At 31.0% G+C, this 19,554-nt stretch overlaps 5 protein-coding genes and 1 long non-coding RNA gene across 12 annotated transcripts; 4 read left to right on the top strand and 2 right to left on the bottom strand.

The window, feature by feature from the left end:
* Positions 1-492: 492 nt before the first annotated feature.
* On the top strand, positions 493-2,233 carry Prx5 (Peroxiredoxin 5). Its single transcript, XM_067349560.1, has 4 exons — positions 493-724; positions 1,156-1,290; positions 1,485-1,616; positions 1,754-2,233. Exons 1-4 carry the CDS (start codon positions 620-622, stop codon positions 1,943-1,945), a joined length of 564 nt encoding a protein of 187 aa, XP_067205661.1. The 5' UTR covers positions 493-619; the 3' UTR covers positions 1,946-2,233.
* Positions 2,234-2,658: 425 nt separating this feature from the next.
* Positions 2,659-8,747, top strand: Kap-alpha1 (karyopherin alpha1). Of its 2 annotated transcripts, none has more exons than XM_012378502.2 (8): positions 2,659-2,816; positions 4,091-4,300; positions 4,401-4,598; positions 4,684-4,904; positions 5,035-5,298; positions 5,393-5,597; positions 5,700-6,003; positions 6,099-8,747. In XM_012378502.2, exons 2-8 carry the CDS (start codon positions 4,091-4,093, stop codon positions 6,293-6,295), a joined length of 1,599 nt encoding a protein of 532 aa, XP_012233925.1. In that variant the 5' UTR covers positions 2,659-2,816; the 3' UTR covers positions 6,296-8,747. The 2 variants fall into 2 exon arrangements, with proteins under 2 accessions (XP_012233925.1, XP_012233926.1); XM_012378503.2 differs by lacking the exon at positions 2,659-2,816 and adding an exon at positions 3,870-4,006.
* Positions 8,748-8,931: 184 nt separating this feature from the next.
* Positions 8,932-11,562, bottom strand: TORIP (Torsin interacting protein). 2 transcript variants are annotated; one of them, XM_012378507.2, is made up of 4 exons: positions 11,420-11,562; positions 10,638-10,749; positions 9,713-10,519; positions 8,932-9,614 (listed from the first exon to the last, which is right to left on the bottom strand). In XM_012378507.2, the coding sequence occupies exons 1-4, from the start codon at positions 11,452-11,454 to the stop codon at positions 9,330-9,332; spliced, it is 1,239 nt and encodes a 412-aa protein (XP_012233930.2). In that variant the 5' UTR covers positions 11,455-11,562; the 3' UTR covers positions 8,932-9,329. The 2 variants fall into 2 exon arrangements, with proteins under 2 accessions (XP_012233930.2, XP_067205647.1); XM_067349546.1 differs by lacking the exon at positions 10,638-10,749.
* Positions 11,563-11,632: 70 nt separating this feature from the next.
* On the top strand, positions 11,633-14,326 carry LOC105678830 (palmitoyltransferase ZDHHC6-like). 2 transcript variants are annotated; one of them, XM_012378505.2, is made up of 7 exons: positions 11,633-11,772; positions 12,168-12,355; positions 12,529-12,613; positions 12,832-13,106; positions 13,184-13,396; positions 13,570-13,757; positions 13,854-14,326. In XM_012378505.2, the coding sequence occupies exons 1-7, from the start codon at positions 11,718-11,720 to the stop codon at positions 14,083-14,085; spliced, it is 1,236 nt and encodes a 411-aa protein (XP_012233928.1). In that variant the 5' UTR covers positions 11,633-11,717; the 3' UTR covers positions 14,086-14,326. The 2 variants fall into 2 exon arrangements, with proteins under 2 accessions (XP_012233928.1, XP_067205648.1); XM_067349547.1 differs by lacking the exon at positions 11,633-11,772 and adding an exon at positions 11,822-11,962.
* A 1,253-nt stretch (positions 14,327-15,579) lies between these two features.
* On the top strand, positions 15,580-17,001 carry LOC105678918 (putative defense protein 3). The gene is made up of 3 exons (XM_012378643.2): positions 15,580-15,797; positions 15,997-16,201; positions 16,864-17,001. Exons 1-3 carry the CDS (start codon positions 15,581-15,583, stop codon positions 16,925-16,927), a joined length of 486 nt encoding a protein of 161 aa, XP_012234066.1. The 5' UTR covers position 15,580; the 3' UTR covers positions 16,928-17,001.
* On the bottom strand, positions 15,662-19,288 carry LOC105678919 (uncharacterized). 4 transcript variants are annotated; one of them, XR_010888517.1, is made up of 6 exons: positions 19,107-19,288; positions 18,130-18,505; positions 16,841-17,701; positions 16,675-16,763; positions 16,460-16,597; positions 15,662-15,802 (listed from the first exon to the last, which is right to left on the bottom strand). It is a non-coding gene; the product is annotated as an uncharacterized lncRNA (long non-coding RNA). The 4 variants fall into 4 exon arrangements; XR_010888516.1 differs by having other exon boundaries at positions 16,675-17,547; positions 17,615-17,701; XR_010888515.1 differs by having other exon boundaries at positions 16,675-17,701.
* Positions 19,289-19,554: the final 266 nt, after the last annotated feature.

Below are 19,554 nucleotides of genomic sequence, written 5' to 3'. Positions count from 1 at the left end.
TTATGCCCTGAATTTTTCACAATCATTCTTTTACTATCTTTTTGTTACTACAGGTTTATTAAAATTTATTAATTAGAATTTGTTAATAATGTATCAAGATTATAATATACACGAGAAAAATAAAAAAAAAAGAAATTAAATAATTTTATATTTTAACACATATTATATTATAATACATTAAATATTTTGTGTATAAAACTAAAATTTTTTATTATAATTAAAGATAGTATCTGATATTACAATTTTAGAGTGATGTCTATCGCTCTTTAAAACAGTAAATACTTGTTAAATGATATCTGCTTCGAAATCAATATCGTGGCTGTTGTACCAAAAAATTAATATTAACATCAAATATAATTTTAGTTGTTTATAAATTCATCAAATCAAATTTAATTTAAATGTAATTATTAAAATAATTCATGGAATATAAATTAGCATAGTGTGTGTGTTGTGCAGTGAATAAAAACATAAATTATAGAATTATGTAATAGGGTTGTGCAGTGTTGTAACATATTGGTTGCTCATCTGTCAACTGCAAGCGTTCGTAACTGCAGTTTCGCTTGAGGTCATTCGCAACAATTTGTAGTTTGGGGCGCACAAGCGAGGAAACTGCGCATACATGAGTCAGCTAGTAAGCCGTATTGTTTTCGTCAACGGACGACAATCGACGTTCAATTGTTTTGCACGAAGTTTTCACATATCATCGCGAAAAATGGTTATCGCCGTGAGTAATTCTTAGTTTTATTATTTAAAGATTGATTTACAAATTATCGTATAATATCGTTTGATATTGTACTTTTAATTTTGGTTTACGATATAGCCGGCTATATGTGATTTCTGAATCTGTGATCTAAATCTAGTAATAAAAAATTACTTATCATGGTTAATTATCTAAACATGACTTGATAATTAAATACTTTTGGCTCTGTAATAGCAACGTTGGACAGCTTTGTTTAATATTGACTGTCGGTTGCATCATGGCATAAGCTATAGCTTAAATAGACAGAAATGTAGTAAATTATTTAAAGTCACAGCTAATTGTTAATCAAATTCCTTATATTCAAGCAGAAATATTATTGTCTTTAATATTAATAATATTATGTGATATTTTTTATTTAAAAGAGATCAATAATGTAGATTAATGTAATTTTTAAGGTTGGAGATAAACTACCTTCTACGAATCTTTTTGAGAATACACCAGCAGACAAGGTGAATCTAGCAGAGGCTGCAGCTGGAAAGAAAATCATTGTGTTTGGTGTACCAGGTGCATTTACACCTGGTTGCTCAAAAGTAAAAAAATATTATTTTTTACAATTAAAATATTTAACTTATAATTACAAAGTACACATTTATTGTGACAAACAGACGAAGTTATACATATGTTTCGCATGTAATAAAATAATAAGTCTTTGAAACGATTGTATATATGCATCGGGTTTCTTTATATCTTATATAACTGATAAGTTATCAATATTAATTTTTAGACTCATCTCCCTGGCTATGTTGCAAAAGCAGATGAATTGAAGTCCAAAGGAATTTCAGAGATCTTCTGCATCAGTATTAATGATCCATTTGTTATGGGAGCTTGGGGAAAAGAACATAATGCAACGGGAAAGGTATGGTTACTTAATTATCACTTTTATCATACAAATTGAAAAAGTAAATAATTTATTATATACTTAAATTGCAATTTAAGTTTATTATTTTTCTAATTGGGTTGATTTTCTAAAAAAGAAAAAATTATTTTTATTAGGTACGCATGTTAGCCGATCCCAAGGGAGATTTTACAGATGCCATAGATCTTGGAGTTGATCTCCAAGTTTTGGGAGGCAAACGTAGCAAACGTTATTCTATGGTTGTTGAAGATGGGATTGTAAAGGAACTCAACGTTGAACCAGACAACACTGGTCTGTCTTGCTCCCTGGCAGATCACATCAAAGTTTAAAGCGCACTATTTTAATGTTTTCTTTCATATTCTTTAACATTTTTACTACAACATAATACTTTTATTTTGCATTACTTTAGCACATGGCAACAATTGCATTTTTACAATGCAAAAAGTATTGTAATTATTATTTTTAGTTAAAATCTTCATGTGTTGTGATAGGAATAGCATATATTTATAAAATTTGTTTCTAGTTGTATAATAACATATCTTAAAAGAGATAATACTATGAAACTGCAAAAATAGTATGTGAATCCATTAAAATCTAATAAATCTAAGTAAAAATGAGATCTAATTTATATTGTAATTATATATCAATTTTGTTATATATATTTTTTATCTATATCTATTTGATTTGATCTATATCTATTTGATTATGTAAGTTTAAATACGTCTCAGTACTTTGGGTTCAATTCGGAAATGATCAACTTCATATATGAATATTATATGAGATTGATGTATATATGTTCTTGCACATGTCATTTATGTAATCGAATAGGGATTATTTGCATTTACATTATGATGTAAATTTTTTTTAGGAAATTTGATACAATATTTTTTCGCATAATAAATATTCTGATCACGATAAATATATCGTCACATTGATGTATTCGTGAAACACGAATTTTGCGAGAGAGCGCGGCGAGACGCGATCGACTTGTCTGAGCCAATCAGCGTGCCGCATATGATAGCTAGAAAACCCGTGATTCCTTGCGCGCCACAGTATGCAAGGTTTTTCGATCAGCCGTCATTATAATATATAGTTCGTGGTGGGGAAAAGACTGGAAAAGATTCACGGCGGCGCCTGGGCTTGCATTACTCTTATGATCTTTTACGTCTGATCTGTCGGCTCGAATTTGTTCTCACAATCGTAAGTACAAGTGTGCAACGATTGCAGTGGAGAATCATGCGCGTGATTCACCGTCCTCACCTTCCGTGACGTGCGCGTTAATGTGCTGAAGGATCGAAAGGATTCCAGGCCAATGTCAGTCCGCGGCCGTGTGCGTGCCAAAATGTCCAGGCGACCAATCGTGCGAAAATCGGCGGTGATCACGTGTTAAGCTGTAATGGCACCGACGCAATTATTCATCTTGACAGAATCGTGTGCACAGATTAATTTCGCTTTCGCGAGCATCCGTCTCCAACGATCGTGTCGTCGATTAACTCCTAACCCTCACACGGAATCCATTGTCAGATGATCTCGCTGTCGGTAGCTGATGTCGATAATAGCATTTAAGTAATCGGAAAAAGTGTAGGCGTGAATTTTCCTCCCCGTTACTTTTGAAAACATTTCTTTTTGTTAATGAAACAAGCTTAGTTTGGAACATCATTTTCGTTACTTGTTTTAGAATTCGTGAATGTATATGATGATAGGTATGCTAATGTATCCATGCTTGTGTATGCATGTGTGCGCGCGCGTTTATTTGAAGATATTTTTAACAAGGATGATAGGACACAAAGTTTGGTTTTTTCTCTTTTCCTTAAACAATTCTAAAATACTGTTTATATATTCAATATAAATATGATTGTTGTTATATATATAGTTATCAAATTTTGATAAAAGATTAAATACAATTTTTCTTTTCTTTTAAACAATGAAATGAAGCAGAAGTAGCATTTGTAAAACTTGTAAAAAATTTTACAAAATATAATTTACATCTAAATTATTAAAAATACTGATATCAACTGCTATAATTGGTAGATTGTTGCTGTTGATAATTGTCTATTATAATCGAAAGAAAGTATATATTTTCTAAAATGTTATCTTAATCTAAAAAAAATACATTTTTCATAGTAATACAATTTAATTATTACACAGATGTACTTTTGTATAATACATATAACTTTAATCTTTTAAAGGAACTATTTATATAATCTTTTTTCAAGTTTTTTATCAGGTATGAAATAAAAGGAGACAAAGAAAAATATATTAAGAAAAACAAAACAACATAGAGTTCTATATTTCTTTCCAACAATAATTTTAGAGTATAATAAATTATTTTACATTTATAAAATTGAGAGCTGTAATTGTGTTATTTTCATGTCCTTGATTTGTATTTCGTAAGTTTCTTTTATATGATACTCTTTTTTTATATAATATTTTTAAAATGATATATTTATGTATTTTATTATTTATGTTTACAGATGTCAACTGGACCCACACATAAACATCGTTACAAAAACGTAGGATTAGACTCGCAAGAACTGCGCAGACGAAGAGAAGAAGAGGGAGTCCAATTAAGAAAACAGAAACGTGAGCAACAATTATCAAAACGTCGCAATGTACCGAATATTGTAGCGGATGAAGATAATGTTACAACCACAGATGAATATTCACTTCCTACAGCACAATCGGTAACATAATTATAGCATCATATTGCTACTGTTTGCATATATAATTTATTTTGTGATTTTGTGAATTTTTCTTTTTTATATAAAAAAACTTGTATTTCAGCAATCCCCGGGTATTATAACAACTGAAATGGTAGATGCATTGTATAGTCCTGACATACAAGATCAATTGGCAGCGACACAGAAATTTAGAAAATTATTATCAAGAGAGCCAAATCCTCCTATAGATGAAGTAATACAAACGGGAATTGTGCCACGATTTGTTGAATTTCTTAAAAATAATACAAATTGCACTCTGCAGGTTAGTGTATGCAAATAAATTAATATTAAGTGTTTTATTTATTGCTGTATATCAAATGCATATAAATGGCAATATTATTTCTTAGTTTGAAGCAGCATGGGCTTTGACAAATATAGCGAGTGGTACATCCACACAAACACGTGTTGTGATAGATGCAGGAGCTGTTCCTACTTTCATATCTTTACTTGGCTCTGAATATGAAGATGTACAGGAACAAGCTGTTTGGGCATTGGGCAATATTGCAGGAGATAGTCCTGAGTGCAGAGATCATGTGTTAGCCAACGGTATCCTCACACCACTTCTACAGTATGTTTCTTTATATTTACAATTTTTGTGCAATTATTATCACACTTGTTATTATATCTGAAGAAAATTATACGAAATTGATAGGTATTGATTGGTATTGTTTAAACTAATATATTACACTATTTTTCAGATTACTTTCGAAGGCAACGCGGCTCTCTATGACTCGCAATGCAGTATGGGCATTATCAAACCTATGTCGAGGAAAAAATCCAGCGCCGGCATTTGCAAAAGTTGCCCCGTGTCTGCCAGTGCTAGCACATCTTCTTAATCATAGTGATTTTGACGTACTTGCTGATGCTTGCTGGGCACTTTCGTACTTGAGTGACGGTCCAAACGATAAGATACAGGCTGTTATTGATGCTGGTGTTTGCAGACGTCTTGTAGAACTCCTTATGTATGTGAAGGATTTATATGAAATACGTTAGATACAAAAGATAATTTTATTGAAGTATGTTATAAATGATGGTAATTTTATGTTTGGTTTTTAGGCACGAACAGAATAACGTAATAAGCGCAGCTCTTCGTGCTGTGGGAAATATAGTTACTGGAGATGATGTGCAAACACAAGTTGTATTAAATTGTTCAGCGTTGCCGTGTCTATTGCATCTTTTGAGTTCGCCACGGGAAAGTGTTCGTAAAGAGGCATGTTGGACAGTCTCTAATATCACTGCCGGTAATCCCCAACAGATACAAGTACGTTGCAACTTTTTAAACGTAGCAGAATAACTTTATTTGTACATTAATACTAATGACATTACTAACATTTATATTTAATATTTCTTTAAATTTTTTTAGGCGGTGATTGATGCTAATATCTTCCCTGTTTTAATTGAAATTTTGAGCAAAGCCGAATTTAAAACACGCAAAGAAGCGGCATGGGCAATTACGAACGCAACTAGTGGTGGAACGCCTGATCAAATTCGATACCTTGCGATGCAAGGGTGTATTCCACCATTATGTGATCTACTTACCGTTATGGATGCCAAGATTGTTCAAGTCGCTTTGAACGGATTGGAAAATATTTTACGTTTAGGAGAACAAGATGCACCCATGCACAATGGTCTTAATCCTTACGCAGTTCTTATTGAAGAATGTTATGGTAAAGTATCTCTCTCTCTCTCTCAAGTTAATAGATTTTATGTGAAGGATAACATCAGCTAATTTATTAATAATTATTTTATTCCAACATTTCAGGCCTAGACAAAATAGAGTTCTTGCAATCTCATCAAAATATGGATATTTATCAAAAGGCCTTTGATATTATCGAACGATACTTTGGGTCTGAAGAAGAGGATACTAGGCTAGTACCCTCTATCGATTCGCAAGGACAGGAATACCAGTTCACTGCACCAGATTCTTCCCAATTACCAGTACAAGGCTTTGAGTTCTAATCGACTGTCCTTGAATTCTGAATGTAATCTGGTTTCATTAAGTGTTAACAATTATCAGTTCTACAGGGATTTACGCTATCCCTACAATCAGTACATCGAGACAACGCATGATTTTACATTTGCCTATGTGACTTTATTTGTATCGAACATGTCAATAATGAACTAAAACTTATCTATTTCTTATCAAATTAAAAAAAAAGTTAAATTTTCATATATAATTATTTTGCATGTTTTTTTTTTCTTTTTCTTATTTTAGATAAACCGTAATATATTATATGTTATAATCTAAAATAATGTTTTCGAACCTATGTCAAATTGCGACAATGTTTTGTGTTGAAGCCTTGGAACAATTTGTGTAGGAACACGTACAGACTCATACCTGCATGTATTTAGTGTGGGACATTCATTTTATCAGGCATAAACGTTTTAGCGCTTGAATAGAAATGGAAACAATGATCAAGACAATTTGTCGAGGCAGACTCATACCTCGTCCGACATGTGACTGACACAGAATTACGAAAAAGTAATCTTGCATTACTTTGCAAGATACTAACTGAATGACTGAAGTACGCGACTATGTAGCCAACACGGACAACATTACGCAACGCGGTACTCATCTCCTTACTATACTAGATAGAAACATGACCAATTAAACTTTTTTACTGTAAATACGTATCTCGTAATTTTAAGGCTATTCTATACAGAGTGCCCTTAAGAAACGAAGCAATAGTCATATTTGGCCGTCAATGCAACATTGCATCAGTTTAAAAGAATTTGTTAAAATTTTAATTATAATTGATGACAAGTAAGACAAGAATCATGATTTGTATCGAGATACGTACAAAACATGCTTCGGTTCTTTATGTTGATATAATTGCGCAGAATATTGACCTTCAGTTACTGTAATCTATGTTTTTGTTAATCTAGCATCACATAATCGATTGCTAGTTGTTCTTAATTATAAAGAGATGTATTAATAAATGATTTTTATCTTATAGTTTTATAATTAAATTTAAACAAAAATTTACAAACAATATTTTTCAATCCTTTATGTTCAAATTATAAAAATGGGAATAATATTGGAATTGTACAGCACATTAGATTTTGGACATTCTGTATAAAAAGTCTGTGACTGTATATATAAAATGTATTTATTATTTAGGTTTGACGATACCGTACTATATTATACAAACTCTATATATACTATTTACTTTTAGTTACCGATTTCAATTATTATGACGGAAAACGACTACTATGTAACTCACTAGTTGAAACTTTGCTAATTTATCATTTTAGCAAAGTATGCAGCTATGGGTACTCTTGTTGCCAATTTATAAAGTGCTTACCAAGTATATCAACAAAGTAAAAAGCATTTGCCATTACGTTTATGCACGTTGTTTTTAAATAAAATGTGCGAGAAAATGCTTTATAAAACCATTATTTGATAAAACACAGAGATCGATTTAAACTAGGGCTTTTAACCAGTCAAATTAATATTGTTTCAATGTGTTGCGAAATAATCTGTGTGTAATAATTGCTATAATCAAAACAAATTTTGACTATTCATGTTATATGACACATTCATTAATAATAGTATGTGTAAAAAATTATTGCTATTTTTTTCCTGCTATAAAGTATTTCATCGTTCAAAGAAAGTACTGGAAAATACTAGTTTAAATATGAATATCATGTTTTATTTTTTCAAGAATCTGAAAGGATTAAATCGACAGAGAGCTTATTAAAATAGAATATTTATAGATATTGTTAAAATTTCACAATTATCTTAAGTTTACTTTCTGACCTGTTTTTCGAAGGTAGTGAAAAAAACATGTCACGAATTAAATATTTATAAAATTATATGCAAAATTTGACTATAACATTGTATATATGCAAATTTTTATACATATATATATTTTTTGGTTTTTTAAATTGAACAAGATGATGCGAGTTAATAAGAAATTGCAATTTGCTTATAATTTGACCTTTATTATAAACAAGTTTCTACAAAATGTTGAAAAAATAAATTTTTGTTATCCATATATTTTTAATTGTAATACTAATTGTAGTTATAATAAACACAATATTCTACTAACTATTAATAACATTTTCTTTGATTGTAAATAATATTTCGAATTACTTTACATAAATTAGAATTACGATGAAAGGTCTTGTAAATTGGCAACGAGTAGGATATGATACTCGACATTCAATCACACTGTACGGACTGCCGACTGACACATTAATACGAAAGTCGAATGTTACACACATAAAGTAATCCCAACCATTGTATTTTATTTTAAAGCTAAATAAAATGTCATTCGGAAATATGCGTGAAATCGCTAGATACAACAATGTCATTATATTTTTCGAAAATACATAGAAATATGAAATTACGATTAGAAAGCCTTTATTTCGTGTAATATTGACATAAAATAAAGTTAAATTAACAGATCTTATATTTTTTCAATATGTAACCAATGACAAGCTTAATCATAAATATTATTTATCTCTATTATAATTATCATGTAAGTATTGTTGCAGTTTCAAAAAAATTAATTCCTAATTCGAGAGCAGCTTTCTAATGTTATAATAAGTACTAGAGAAGAGGGAAATCATGGATTAATTTTGGTATGAAATAAATTATCATTTTTCAATTATTATTCAAATAAGTGAAAAATATATGAATAATCATGATTGCTTTCCCGCAAGAAATACAAATCGGCTTGTATATTCGATCTTATATGTTCAATATTATTTTTAGCATACTAATTTGACATAATTACAATAAGATCTTAGAAGTCTTAAAGATATTTATTGCTATATATTTAATATTAGAAGTGGTTATTAATCTGTACTGTTATTAATCTCATGTACCGTTATTAATCTGTATTTTGTTATACATACATATATTGTGTATATACTTTATACTAAACTCATGGTAATTGCACTTATATAATAATTTCGCAATTAATTCTATTATTTACAGACTTATATTATTAAATCTAGAACACCATTTTCTTACAATTCGGACAAATTAGTTCCTGCAGTGTTCTAAATTTGGCTCAGGTTGTACCAATATAACTGCTCCATCTGTAATGCGTGTTATAAGTGGCATTAAAATGTCTTGATCAATGCTTTTTGACAGTTTACGGCGAATATAATCTTCCACAAAGGTCAGCCTTTTCTTTGATGGTTGATAATTGTTGGTTTGCATGGTAAGAATATAAATAGCTTCGTCAATTAAAGGGCTAACTTTATCACACAAAAAATGTAATGCTTTTATCGCTTCTGCATTAATATTCAAAATATCACGAATGACCTGCAACAAATTTATTTGTTTAATAATTAAATAATTTAATTAACGCAAACAGAAAATTATATATGATATATATATATATATATTACATGTACACTCACTATAACTTTTACTGGTGGAAAATTTTTTTTTAATGTATTAATGACATCACCAGCATTATCTCCAAAATCTTCAGGATTGAAGTTCTTAGGATGGTCCGTATGTAAAATACTGCTGCTTACATGTGCCAGTTCTGTGGCTAAACAATCCATAGTGTTTGTTTCATTCGCAAATAATAGAATAATCGAAGGTACTTTAGGGCTTCTTGATACTACTTCATTTATTGCAGATGAAATATCATTCCAGCTATCTGATTCTTGATTATGAAACTTTGCTTTAACGTTTTTGATAAATTTAAATAGTAAATTATCATGATTTATTGGTTGTTCTTGTGTTTTATACATATATGGAAACAAAACCACAGCAAAAAAAATGACCGAAATAAATGGGATTATTAGATAATCTTTTAGTCTCTTGCTCTCTTTTTGCTCTTGCTTTCTTTTTAGTTTCCTGCTTTCTATATCTTGTTTAATTTTAAATAGCTGAACTTCTGGAGTACTACATTTTGAACCATTTTTCAAAGTCTTTTCTGGAGAAAAAGTTCTAGAACGATTTTGCGAATGACGAAATTGTTTGTTTTTGTCAATCTCATGTTGATCTATTTTCATCTGTTCTCCATTTTCAATGCTATCATCATTAGATGATTCCTCACTTTCAAAGGAATGTGAGTAATTGTGCTGTACAGATGGATTTTTCATAGATAATATGTTTGATTTATTTTTTAAATAGGATTCTTCAGTATTTTCTTGTCTTATAGGGATTCGAGCTTTAGGTCCAGATGGTTCATTCATCACTGAGGGATTATAAATCTGCAAACAATGAACCTGATTGAAGAATAGATTTATAGCAATTATAATTTTGATAATACTCTATAATCAAACTTAATCTATATATATATATAATTTAATAAGAAATATCAATATACACCTCCTTTAGATATTGTTCATTACTTAAACGTTCTAAGTCAATTTCGTATAAACGTGTATTTGATATACATGGCATGATGGTGTACTGTTTAGAAAGGCTGGTAGAAGTGTCACTGTAATATATTAGAATAGTTGTGATCATGCTGTGATATAGTGTATGAATGTGTGTTGAGAAAAAAATAAGTATGCAATAAGTATAAAATCTGAGCCACACAAAAGCCAAAGTGACTAAGGCTGACTATTTCCAAGGTCGGTTAACTTTAACCAACAGTTCCAACTTGTTAACTGAATTGCTAACATGAAGAATAAAATATCGTTATAATAAAAATTTTAAACCTTTTTCTTCTTTGATAACGATATTTCATTCATGGCAATTTTGTCGATAAGTTTGGACAGTTAAAATTAATCTACATTGGAAAGTCACCTTAACTCCATCGAATAAAACTCCATCAATTAATTTTATTTATGAAAAGTTAAACCACTATGCTTGGTATTAATATAATCATATGCTTTAGTATTAAAACTGCAAAAATTGCAAAAAGCGGAGTTAATCAGTTCAGCTTCTAAGCGGCTCATCTGCAGTTTAATGTAAAGATAGTGCGGACGCCAGTGTCATATGTTGATCAAAATAAAAAATGTTGCAACCATGTTTAGGTTAAGTAATAGATAAAGATAAAATTCTACAGTCAGGCATTTTTTTAAAGTGAAGAATCTTGATCGAAAACATAAGTTACGAATATTAGACGATTGTTGACAGAGTAATAACACCTCATAGAAAAATACCTTTTATCAGAACATTTTGCACCAGATAAACTCATCTCCTATCGTCGCAGAAAAAGGTAATTTTGCTGACAACAGTCGGCGAATTTGCGATGTGGCACTACTACCAACTTATGGTTGCTCTTTCTCTATCTGCCTCGGAAACACACCACTGTACAACTATAGAATTGTTCCGTAGTGGCGAAGATTCAGCTAAAAGCACCGATCGCCACCGAATTTGCCGGCATCGTCTAACGTATGAGCATTGAATCGCGAGTTTATCTGAATAGAGGACACCTTTCAGTCGCTCTATGGTAACAACATGTGCATAGGTCCATTGAAAAAGATATGTCACTGGGGACCACTTTCTGCTTTGGGTACGTGATGGATGTTTTTTTTTTGCTGACAAACCTGTTTGAATATGTTTTCGTCGATCGACGATTGCGAGATTATAGTCGACAGAGTCGCATTTGACAGTGAATTCGTTCATCATTCGTTCGAATTAGCCAACGCGTGATGAATGAGTTTCTAATGTTCGCATTGTTCCCGTAGAAATACGTTATAGAAGTTCGTGGAGTGTGTGATTTGATATTTTATTAAATTATAATAAAATTTGCATGATATTATGCTTATATGATTTCCTGATAATAAATGTTTAACCGCGCCCATTTCGCTTAGCATTATCGATCGTAAGCTGGCGCGAAATATAAATAGTTGGAACAAGAATTGTTTGGCAAGACTGTAGCTTTTATTATATCAATTTATGTTGCAGGAATCATAAAAATAATCACGGTAATGACGATACATTGTAACAGACAATGGGGGAGACATTCACCACAAGAACATATTTTATCTGCTGCCAGTTTCTTATTGTTTTTTGTTCTTAGTGCATTAACTGTCTTCCATTTTCTGAGTGCAATATTTGAAGGACCAGGATATCTTGCATTAAAATGGATGCCGGTACTTATTAATTTAGTTTTGCTTTATTTAGCAACTAAAAAGTTACATTACTGCTTAGAATTATATATCAATATAAAATTGAAAATTTTATTAATAGGTTTGAGACATGACATAAATGAAATAAATTTTGTATTGTGATTATATTAATAAATTATTTATTAATTTACTTGTAGGAGAAAGCTACAGATATACAATACTTACAGTACTGCAACATCTGTCAAGGATATAAGGCACCAAGAGCACATCATTGTAGAAAATGTATAAATAATCTTTTAATATATTTCGAAAAAATTTATAGATTTTAAAACATTAATAATATAATTCAATGATAGATTATGCTTATATTTTGAGTTTATTTGTTAGAAAAACTTATTAAGAAAAGAAACAATAGTATAGTTATATAATTTTCAAAATGAATATATATATGTCAATCTTACTTCAACTTTAATTTTTTCATACATATGTTTGCTTGTCAGGTGGTCGTTGTGTGATGAAAATGGATCATCATTGTCCATGGATAAATACGTGCGTTGGACATTTTAATCATGGACATTTCACGGCATTTTTAGCAAGTGCAGTTGGTGGTTGTTGCGTCTCCACCGTTATACTAATCTCCTGGGTAGCAACCGTATTATCTCTGAAGCCGCTGCCGTTTCCACCGCCACCGGTTTACGTTTTAATATTAGTAGTGTTTAGTATTGGTTTATCAATTGGTGTCCTAGTTGCTGTAGGAATGCTGTTGTACTTCCAGGTAAAATATTGCTACATTTTTTGACTCCTGCCAATTTTTAATTCTGTTCAATTTTAATACATTTCTTAATTGTGCAGATGTTAGCTATCGTAAAGAATCGAACGGAAATAGAAGATTGGATTTTGGAGAAAGCTCGATGTCGGCGAAACGGCAGGGAGACTGTATTTCAACATCCATATGCGAAAGGATGGCGTTTTAATATTAGTCAGGTTTTTACATGGGACTGTACTCCTGTTGGCGATGGCATTACATGGCCCGTTATCGACGGCTGTGATCAATACACATTGACGGTAATTTAAAACAAAAATAGCCACACAGCAATTACTAATTTAATAAGAAACGTCTGTATGAAGTAAAAATCTCTATAATCATTGTATAACTTAATTACACATATTTCATTAACATATTTACGTTAACGTAAAAATGATTATTTATATGTTATACATTAATCATTGTTTCATAGAAAGAGCAGCTTGAACAAAAATTAGACAAACGGAAAAGAGCGCGCAGATATAGGATTATAAAAACTGCATCAGGCTCGAGGATTCCAATTGGACACGGCTTCGGCGTATTTTGTTATCCTCCTTGCCTTGATGAACCTCGCGTTAAGTTGGATGTGGGGAATATTGTGGTTGTTACACGTTGGAAGAAGTATGTTTAATATTGTGTTAATTCTGCCTATCAAAGTCCTTAAGATTTATTTTAAATAATTTGTTGCTTGATGAGAAAAATTTTGATTTTTTATAGATATTGGCTATTTGGAGAAAAAGAACATAAAGGAGGAAATGCAGGATCGAAACGTGCAAAAGGATGGTTCCCGCGGTCATGCGCAATTGAAGTAATAGAAAGCGATTCGCATAATTCAGACAGTTTGTCAGACAGTTTATCTAAGAGCGATCTATATGGATCAGATAATTTGTTTAAGGATGATTTATATGATTCAAATAGTTTGTCAGATAACTTGTCGAAAGATGATTAAACTGTAAAAATATAATTATAACAATATTTATACATATGTCTGAGAATATAAGGAGCTATTTATAATAATTTTATTTTTTATAGAATCCAAAGAAAATTGTGTGCTACTTGTCATTAAAAAAATTGTGTTTTATTTATATTTATATTGAGGTATTTTAGAGCAATATATTCCATGAAAATTTGTATTTTCTGTTTTTTATGAGAAAAAAAAATTAAATATAATTAAAAATATTTTAAACCATTATTGGAGATTTCATTGACTTTTTATCTTATGGAATGCGTGATAATCTGAAAGAAATATTTCTATCGCGTACAGCCTGAAAAAGTCGTGGAAAATCAATAATACAATATGAAAAATCATATTGATTGAGTGAACTCATGTATGTACGTGTTATATATGTACATATGAATACGAATAGCGTGTGCAAACTTCTGCATTATAAGTGTTCGTCCAAGAGTTAACACGATTAAATCTTTTGACACATTGATGCAAAGCCTTTCGCGCTTTTTTTCCTGATTGAATGTGCAATGTTATAGTATAATAATTAGCAAACAAAATATAAAAAAAAGTATTATGTAAAGGTCAATGTTATGATCTTGCTATGACGCAACTTTCAACGGTACATGTGGCATTTAATAATCGGCAGTGAAAGGATCCTATGTTGAACTAGCAAAATACGTAATCATACATAGTATGCAACAACTCGATTTCTTGTAACTATTTGTCATCTTACAAGTCGGTAAAACTACGAAATGTTAAATATTATTTTGCAGTAAGAAATGCAACTTGTACATGCAATTATAATAAAAACTTATACAATTGTGATAAATTATGATTTGTCATTAAAGTTTTTAGCAGAACTTCATAATTTATTTTATAATTGTCGAAACTGATGACACTCACATGTTATGACATAAAAATAGTAATACTATTTACAATAAATATAATGCAGTTTTTATAAAATTCATAGATATATACTTAAACGAACAAAGTAAAACCGGTTACCGGTGATCGACGAAGGAATCAAGTGAAAGTGATCAATTAGCAAAGGCGAATTGAGCACAGCTTTACGATTTTATGGTGGGATTCTACCAACATTTGACTCACCGGCAACAGATCGAGTACTGCAGTTTCTTACATGCGGATCTATCACAAACACATCTTTTTATTTTTTTCTTTCGCACGATTTTCGTGTAACAAAACTGAACTACGTGAACTGTCTCAAGTATGTTTTGTCATGCATTTTATCATTATTTATATTTATTCGTGTTATTACTGTTCATAAATAAAAACGTCTGACAACTTATTATAAGTAATAATTATTCGTTATGAATTTCTGTGTTTTTAAATTAAATCTTGTGTATTTTAAAATTTTATTTTAGCAAATATATATCTTTCTTCTTTCCTCTTACATATGTACGACATTTATAATATTAACAAAATTTTGTTACATACCTTTCTGCGACATTAAAATAAAGGAAGTGAAGTGAGAAAGATGTATTCCTCTGGATATGTTACTATCGCATTCGCACTCGTCGCCTTTTCTTCAATTTCCGTTCTTGGGTTTCCGGACGGTGGACCGGTGGATGCTTGCGTAAAACCACGACCGAATCAGCCCTATCATGGCCAGGCACGGTCGCAGCCCTTGAACACGAGTCCTTACAAAATACTGGCCTCGTCTTCACAATATGGACCAAGTTCTCAAATCACAGGTATACTAAAATAATATTGATTAAAAATGATTTTACTATCATTCCTTAATATAAAATTATTTTAGTGTGCCATTAAACGACAAAAGCTTTCACATGTGTTACGACACATACGCTATATCGTCACAGATGATAAAAGACAGACCGAATTTTACCCGGACAAATGGCTTTTGTTGAAACTTGGCTCGTGTTTATTTTTCAGTCACCATTGGCGGTGCTTCATTTAAGGGATTTTTCCTGCAGGCGCGTGATGCCAATACGAATGAGTGGATCGGATCTTGGGCGCAAACGCCAAATACGAATACACACGCTGAGTGCAGCGTTGTGACACATGCAGATCCGCGCGATAAGGAGCAGGCCACTTTTATTTGGAACGCACCAAATGCACATGGCAACGTTTACTTTACGTGAGTGCAATATTTTAAAAGACTAGCCTTCAGCACATTTTTACATTTTTTATGTATAGTTTTAATGAATTTTTTAATCATTGATAAACATTTTAAAATATCTTCTGTGATCGTATATTCGCGAACGTATGTTTCACAGCAGTCAAATTTAATAATGGTAAAATGAGGTAGACTGCTAGACGCATAATAATTCACGGTTAATTTATGATGATGCAATGGTACTAATTGTATGATAGTAGTCGCTGGAAATACTTTTACCAGTCGGTCACCCGTAATCGTACGCATACGCAAAGCTTCTTAATAACCCGTTGAATTTCCCAGCACAGATATTGACAAACTGTAAGCTATCGGTTTGCAACCTCGCCTTGAGCCATGGAAAACTTCGAGACATGAACACTGTAAACATAAATATATCAAAAGTTTCAACATCTAATTACATTACGCAGGAAAAATATTTTTTATATGAATCTTACATTAACGTCGCATAAAGCAGTACGTAAAGTAATTCGCGTAGTGCCGTGAAGTTATATTGTTTAAAATATGTAAAAATATTATTTTAACTCTGAAATTAAAGATATTTATGAATCGCATGAAAAGATTAGATGTACTTATATTCAAATCTTAATAAAAATTTCTTACAGCGATATTTTGTTTCGTTTCAGTGGAACTATATTAAAGGATTATGCAACGTATTGGTCCGATCTTACCTCACAAGTGGCAAAGTAATAATAATTCATCTACTGTCACATTCTTAGACGTCGACAAAGTGCTTTCATCAGAAGGTAGATTTTTATTTCTTGCACACAAGTTCTAAAATTATTTGTTATGTGTCCTATATTTGCGATATGTCGTGCAATGTATATTTTACATAGATTTCGTATTTTTTGTACTGTATGACATCACACACGAAAGTGCAATATATTTGAGTGTTTAAAAAAATAATATATCACTGAAATAGATGCGTCATTCGTTAATTGCGTCTTTATTATTTTATTCTACAGCAAGTTATTAAGAAATTATCACTATGACACTTTATTTATTATGCATGCTCCTTTCTTCTCGAAACCGGTTTATTTGTTCTCCGGTGTAATGAATAATGACAGCGTGAAATCTTAAATGAAAGAGGTTCTCGACCTATCTTGCACAACGAATGATCGGTCGATCGAATGTAAATTATAATTTATGCCGTATTCTAGAAAAACTCGTTTAGCCTTAAAATTCCTTTAAAGAACTGTAACTGCTTAAACTAGTTAGCACAAATGCACACTTAGCTTGCTGTGAATAGGAAAAAAAAACAAATAACGTTGAAGCGGTCCGGTAATTCTTTTCGCATGTCGTTGTGTAATCTAAACGAAGTCCATTATTACCAAGAGAATTAAATACATCTCGAATTATCCGTATAGGAAAACTTACAATTGATAAGATCATCAATTTTCGCGCCCTATCTATTTGCAATACGATGCAATTGAGAATCAATTAGTGCTTGTATTTCCTTAGTAACTGAAAGTTATAAAATATTTCTTTCGGAAATATGCACACACGTTATTGTGATAAAACATAACATTTTTTAATTCTAAACTTCTTTATTTATACTTTATTTACTTTGGAAATAATTGTTACTAAAAGTTAGAATTATATTAAGTTTGAATTACAAAAGTTGTGCAAAGTTTGTATAATTGTGGTTATAAAGTTGCAGGAAAATATGAACCGATTCTAATCTTCAGTTATTATTCAGCACTGTGCGTGTTTAATTTTTTGAATTTTATTTGTCTGAAGCACGCATTAAAAATAAATATTATATAAAAATTAATATTTGTTTCTAATATAAATGCAATTTAATTGCATTTTTTAATAATCTCATATAAAAATGTTATGTTAAATCTCATGGTCAACAGATTTTGCGCATAATACAATTACGAATTACTTACTTTCAAAAATCGTCGCTGGGAAAACATGCCGAGAACGTCATGCCGAGAAGACATATAAGACTTTAGCGAATTATCACATCTCTCGCTGTGCATCTCGGTAAGGATTCCGTCATTTCTTCATCGGGTTCCATTAACGGAGTTTTACACGAGCAGATGGATAGAGCAGCGTGTTACATAAGACTGGCTACTGGGTAAAAGTGGGCCACACTGGTATCGCAAACCCGGTAAATCTAAGACTCCTTTTTTCTTGCTGTTTCGCCGATCGAAGGATCCTGCATCAGCGTTTTATTGCTCTCGGTGGATATCGTGGGAGATGTTGACATCAATCTCCAACCACGCGGCAAACAGTTACAAACATGGTCCGTTTTATTTCTCACTTAAAATGATTAATGATTGTAGAATGACAAATTATAGATATTATAATAATTAGTTAATTATCAATTAAACTTGATACATCCAATTTAATATTTTAGGTGTCGTGAAATATTAAAAATATGTCACTTTTTTGGCGAGAAAAATTTTTAAGTTAAGTATCACATAATCAATGAAGTTATTATTACATATATAGATAGATATTATAAATAAATAGATAAAATAAAAACGAGATGTTTTATTTACGTTCTGCGATAGATCTAAAAGGAAAAACTAAAGAATAATAAACTGAACGGAGCCTTCAATTACACCTACCAATTTGTTACAAAAATAAATAAAATAAGTCAATCTACAATAGATTACATAAAGTTATATAATAATGTAATTCATATAATAAAAGCACATAATGTAAAACATGTAAATAAAAAATATATATATAACAAAATGAGATATTTGTGCAACATATATATTTAATAAGAATATATTTTTCGGGAAAAAATTGCGCTACTGTATATAGAAGTGATGTTATGATAGCATGCGCACTTAATATCAAAGGTGACTGATAATCTGTGCACCGATAATAATTATCTGAAATTGACATTTACCTATGCACGATTCCTAATGAACAATTTAAAATCACACCCATTTTAAATCCTAATACATATTATAAATATACGAATCACTATGAAGCAATATAATTAAATCACTACTATATGAGTCCGTTAACCCTAAAATCCGTTCACTTAAAAATGCTATATGAATTAGGGCCATTTTACAATGCGTCGCAAATGTCCCGTCGCGAAAGATGGCAACTACTAATTAAAAAGTGCTATTTCTAGTTATTTCTGGTAAGATGGAGCATTTGCAATGCATTATAGAATAGCCCTTAGGATCAGTGAGCTCTATAAAGATCTAGGAAATTACTAGAAATACTGTGTGCTGTATGGTGCATTTTAGTAGTTTACTAGATCGCTTGCGAATTGCTGCAACAAGTTGCATAATCTGATGCCATCTTACCAGAAATAACCAGAAATAGCATTAGTAGTTATCCTT

Source organism: Linepithema humile, chromosome 2, assembly GCF_040581485.1.
Source record: "Linepithema humile isolate Giens D197 chromosome 2, Lhum_UNIL_v1.0, whole genome shotgun sequence".
Lineage (NCBI taxonomy): Eukaryota > Metazoa > Arthropoda > Insecta > Hymenoptera > Formicidae > Linepithema > Linepithema humile.
The sequence above is the reverse complement of the archived record's forward strand: the minus strand, read 5'-3'. Positions and strand labels throughout refer to the sequence as shown.

Bases quoted from the DNA above. Each gene is read 5' to 3' on its own strand.
- Prx5 (XM_067349560.1), top strand. From the start codon at position 620: ATGAGTCAGCTAGTAAGCCGTATTGTTTTCGTCAACGGACGACAATCG. The intron at 1,291-1,484 runs GTAAAAAAATAT...ATTAATTTTTAG, and splicing joins TTACACCTGGTTGCTCAAAA to ACTCATCTCCCTGGCTATGT. The intron at 1,617-1,753 runs GTATGGTTACTT...TATTTTTATTAG, and splicing joins AACATAATGCAACGGGAAAG to GTACGCATGTTAGCCGATCC.
- Kap-alpha1 (XM_012378502.2), top strand. From the start codon at position 4,091: ATGTCAACTGGACCCACACATAAACATCGTTACAAAAACGTAGGATTA. The intron at 4,599-4,683 runs GTTAGTGTATGC...ATTATTTCTTAG, and splicing joins ATACAAATTGCACTCTGCAG to TTTGAAGCAGCATGGGCTTT. The intron at 5,598-5,699 runs GTACGTTGCAAC...AAATTTTTTTAG, and splicing joins GTAATCCCCAACAGATACAA to GCGGTGATTGATGCTAATAT.
- TORIP (XM_012378507.2), bottom strand. From the start codon at position 11,454: ATGAGTTTATCTGGTGCAAAATGTTCTGATAAAAG. The intron at 10,750-11,419 runs GTATTTTTCTAT...AATATATTACAG, and splicing joins GCAAAATGTTCTGATAAAAG to TGACACTTCTACCAGCCTTT. The intron at 10,520-10,637 runs GTGTATATTGAT...CATTGTTTGCAG, and splicing joins ATGAACAATATCTAAAGGAG to ATTTATAATCCCTCAGTGAT.
- LOC105678830 (XM_012378505.2), top strand. From the start codon at position 11,718: ATGTGCATAGGTCCATTGAAAAAGATATGTCACTGGGGACCACTTTCT. The intron at 11,773-12,167 runs GTACGTGATGGA...TTTATGTTGCAG, and splicing joins GGGACCACTTTCTGCTTTGG to GAATCATAAAAATAATCACG. The intron at 12,356-12,528 runs GTACTTATTAAT...ATTTACTTGTAG, and splicing joins TTGCATTAAAATGGATGCCG to GAGAAAGCTACAGATATACA.
- LOC105678918 (XM_012378643.2), top strand. From the start codon at position 15,581: ATGTATTCCTCTGGATATGTTACTATCGCATTCGCACTCGTCGCCTTT. The intron at 15,798-15,996 runs GTATACTAAAAT...TTTATTTTTCAG, and splicing joins ACCAAGTTCTCAAATCACAG to TCACCATTGGCGGTGCTTCA. The intron at 16,202-16,863 runs GTGAGTGCAATA...GTTTCGTTTCAG, and splicing joins CATGGCAACGTTTACTTTAC to TGGAACTATATTAAAGGATT.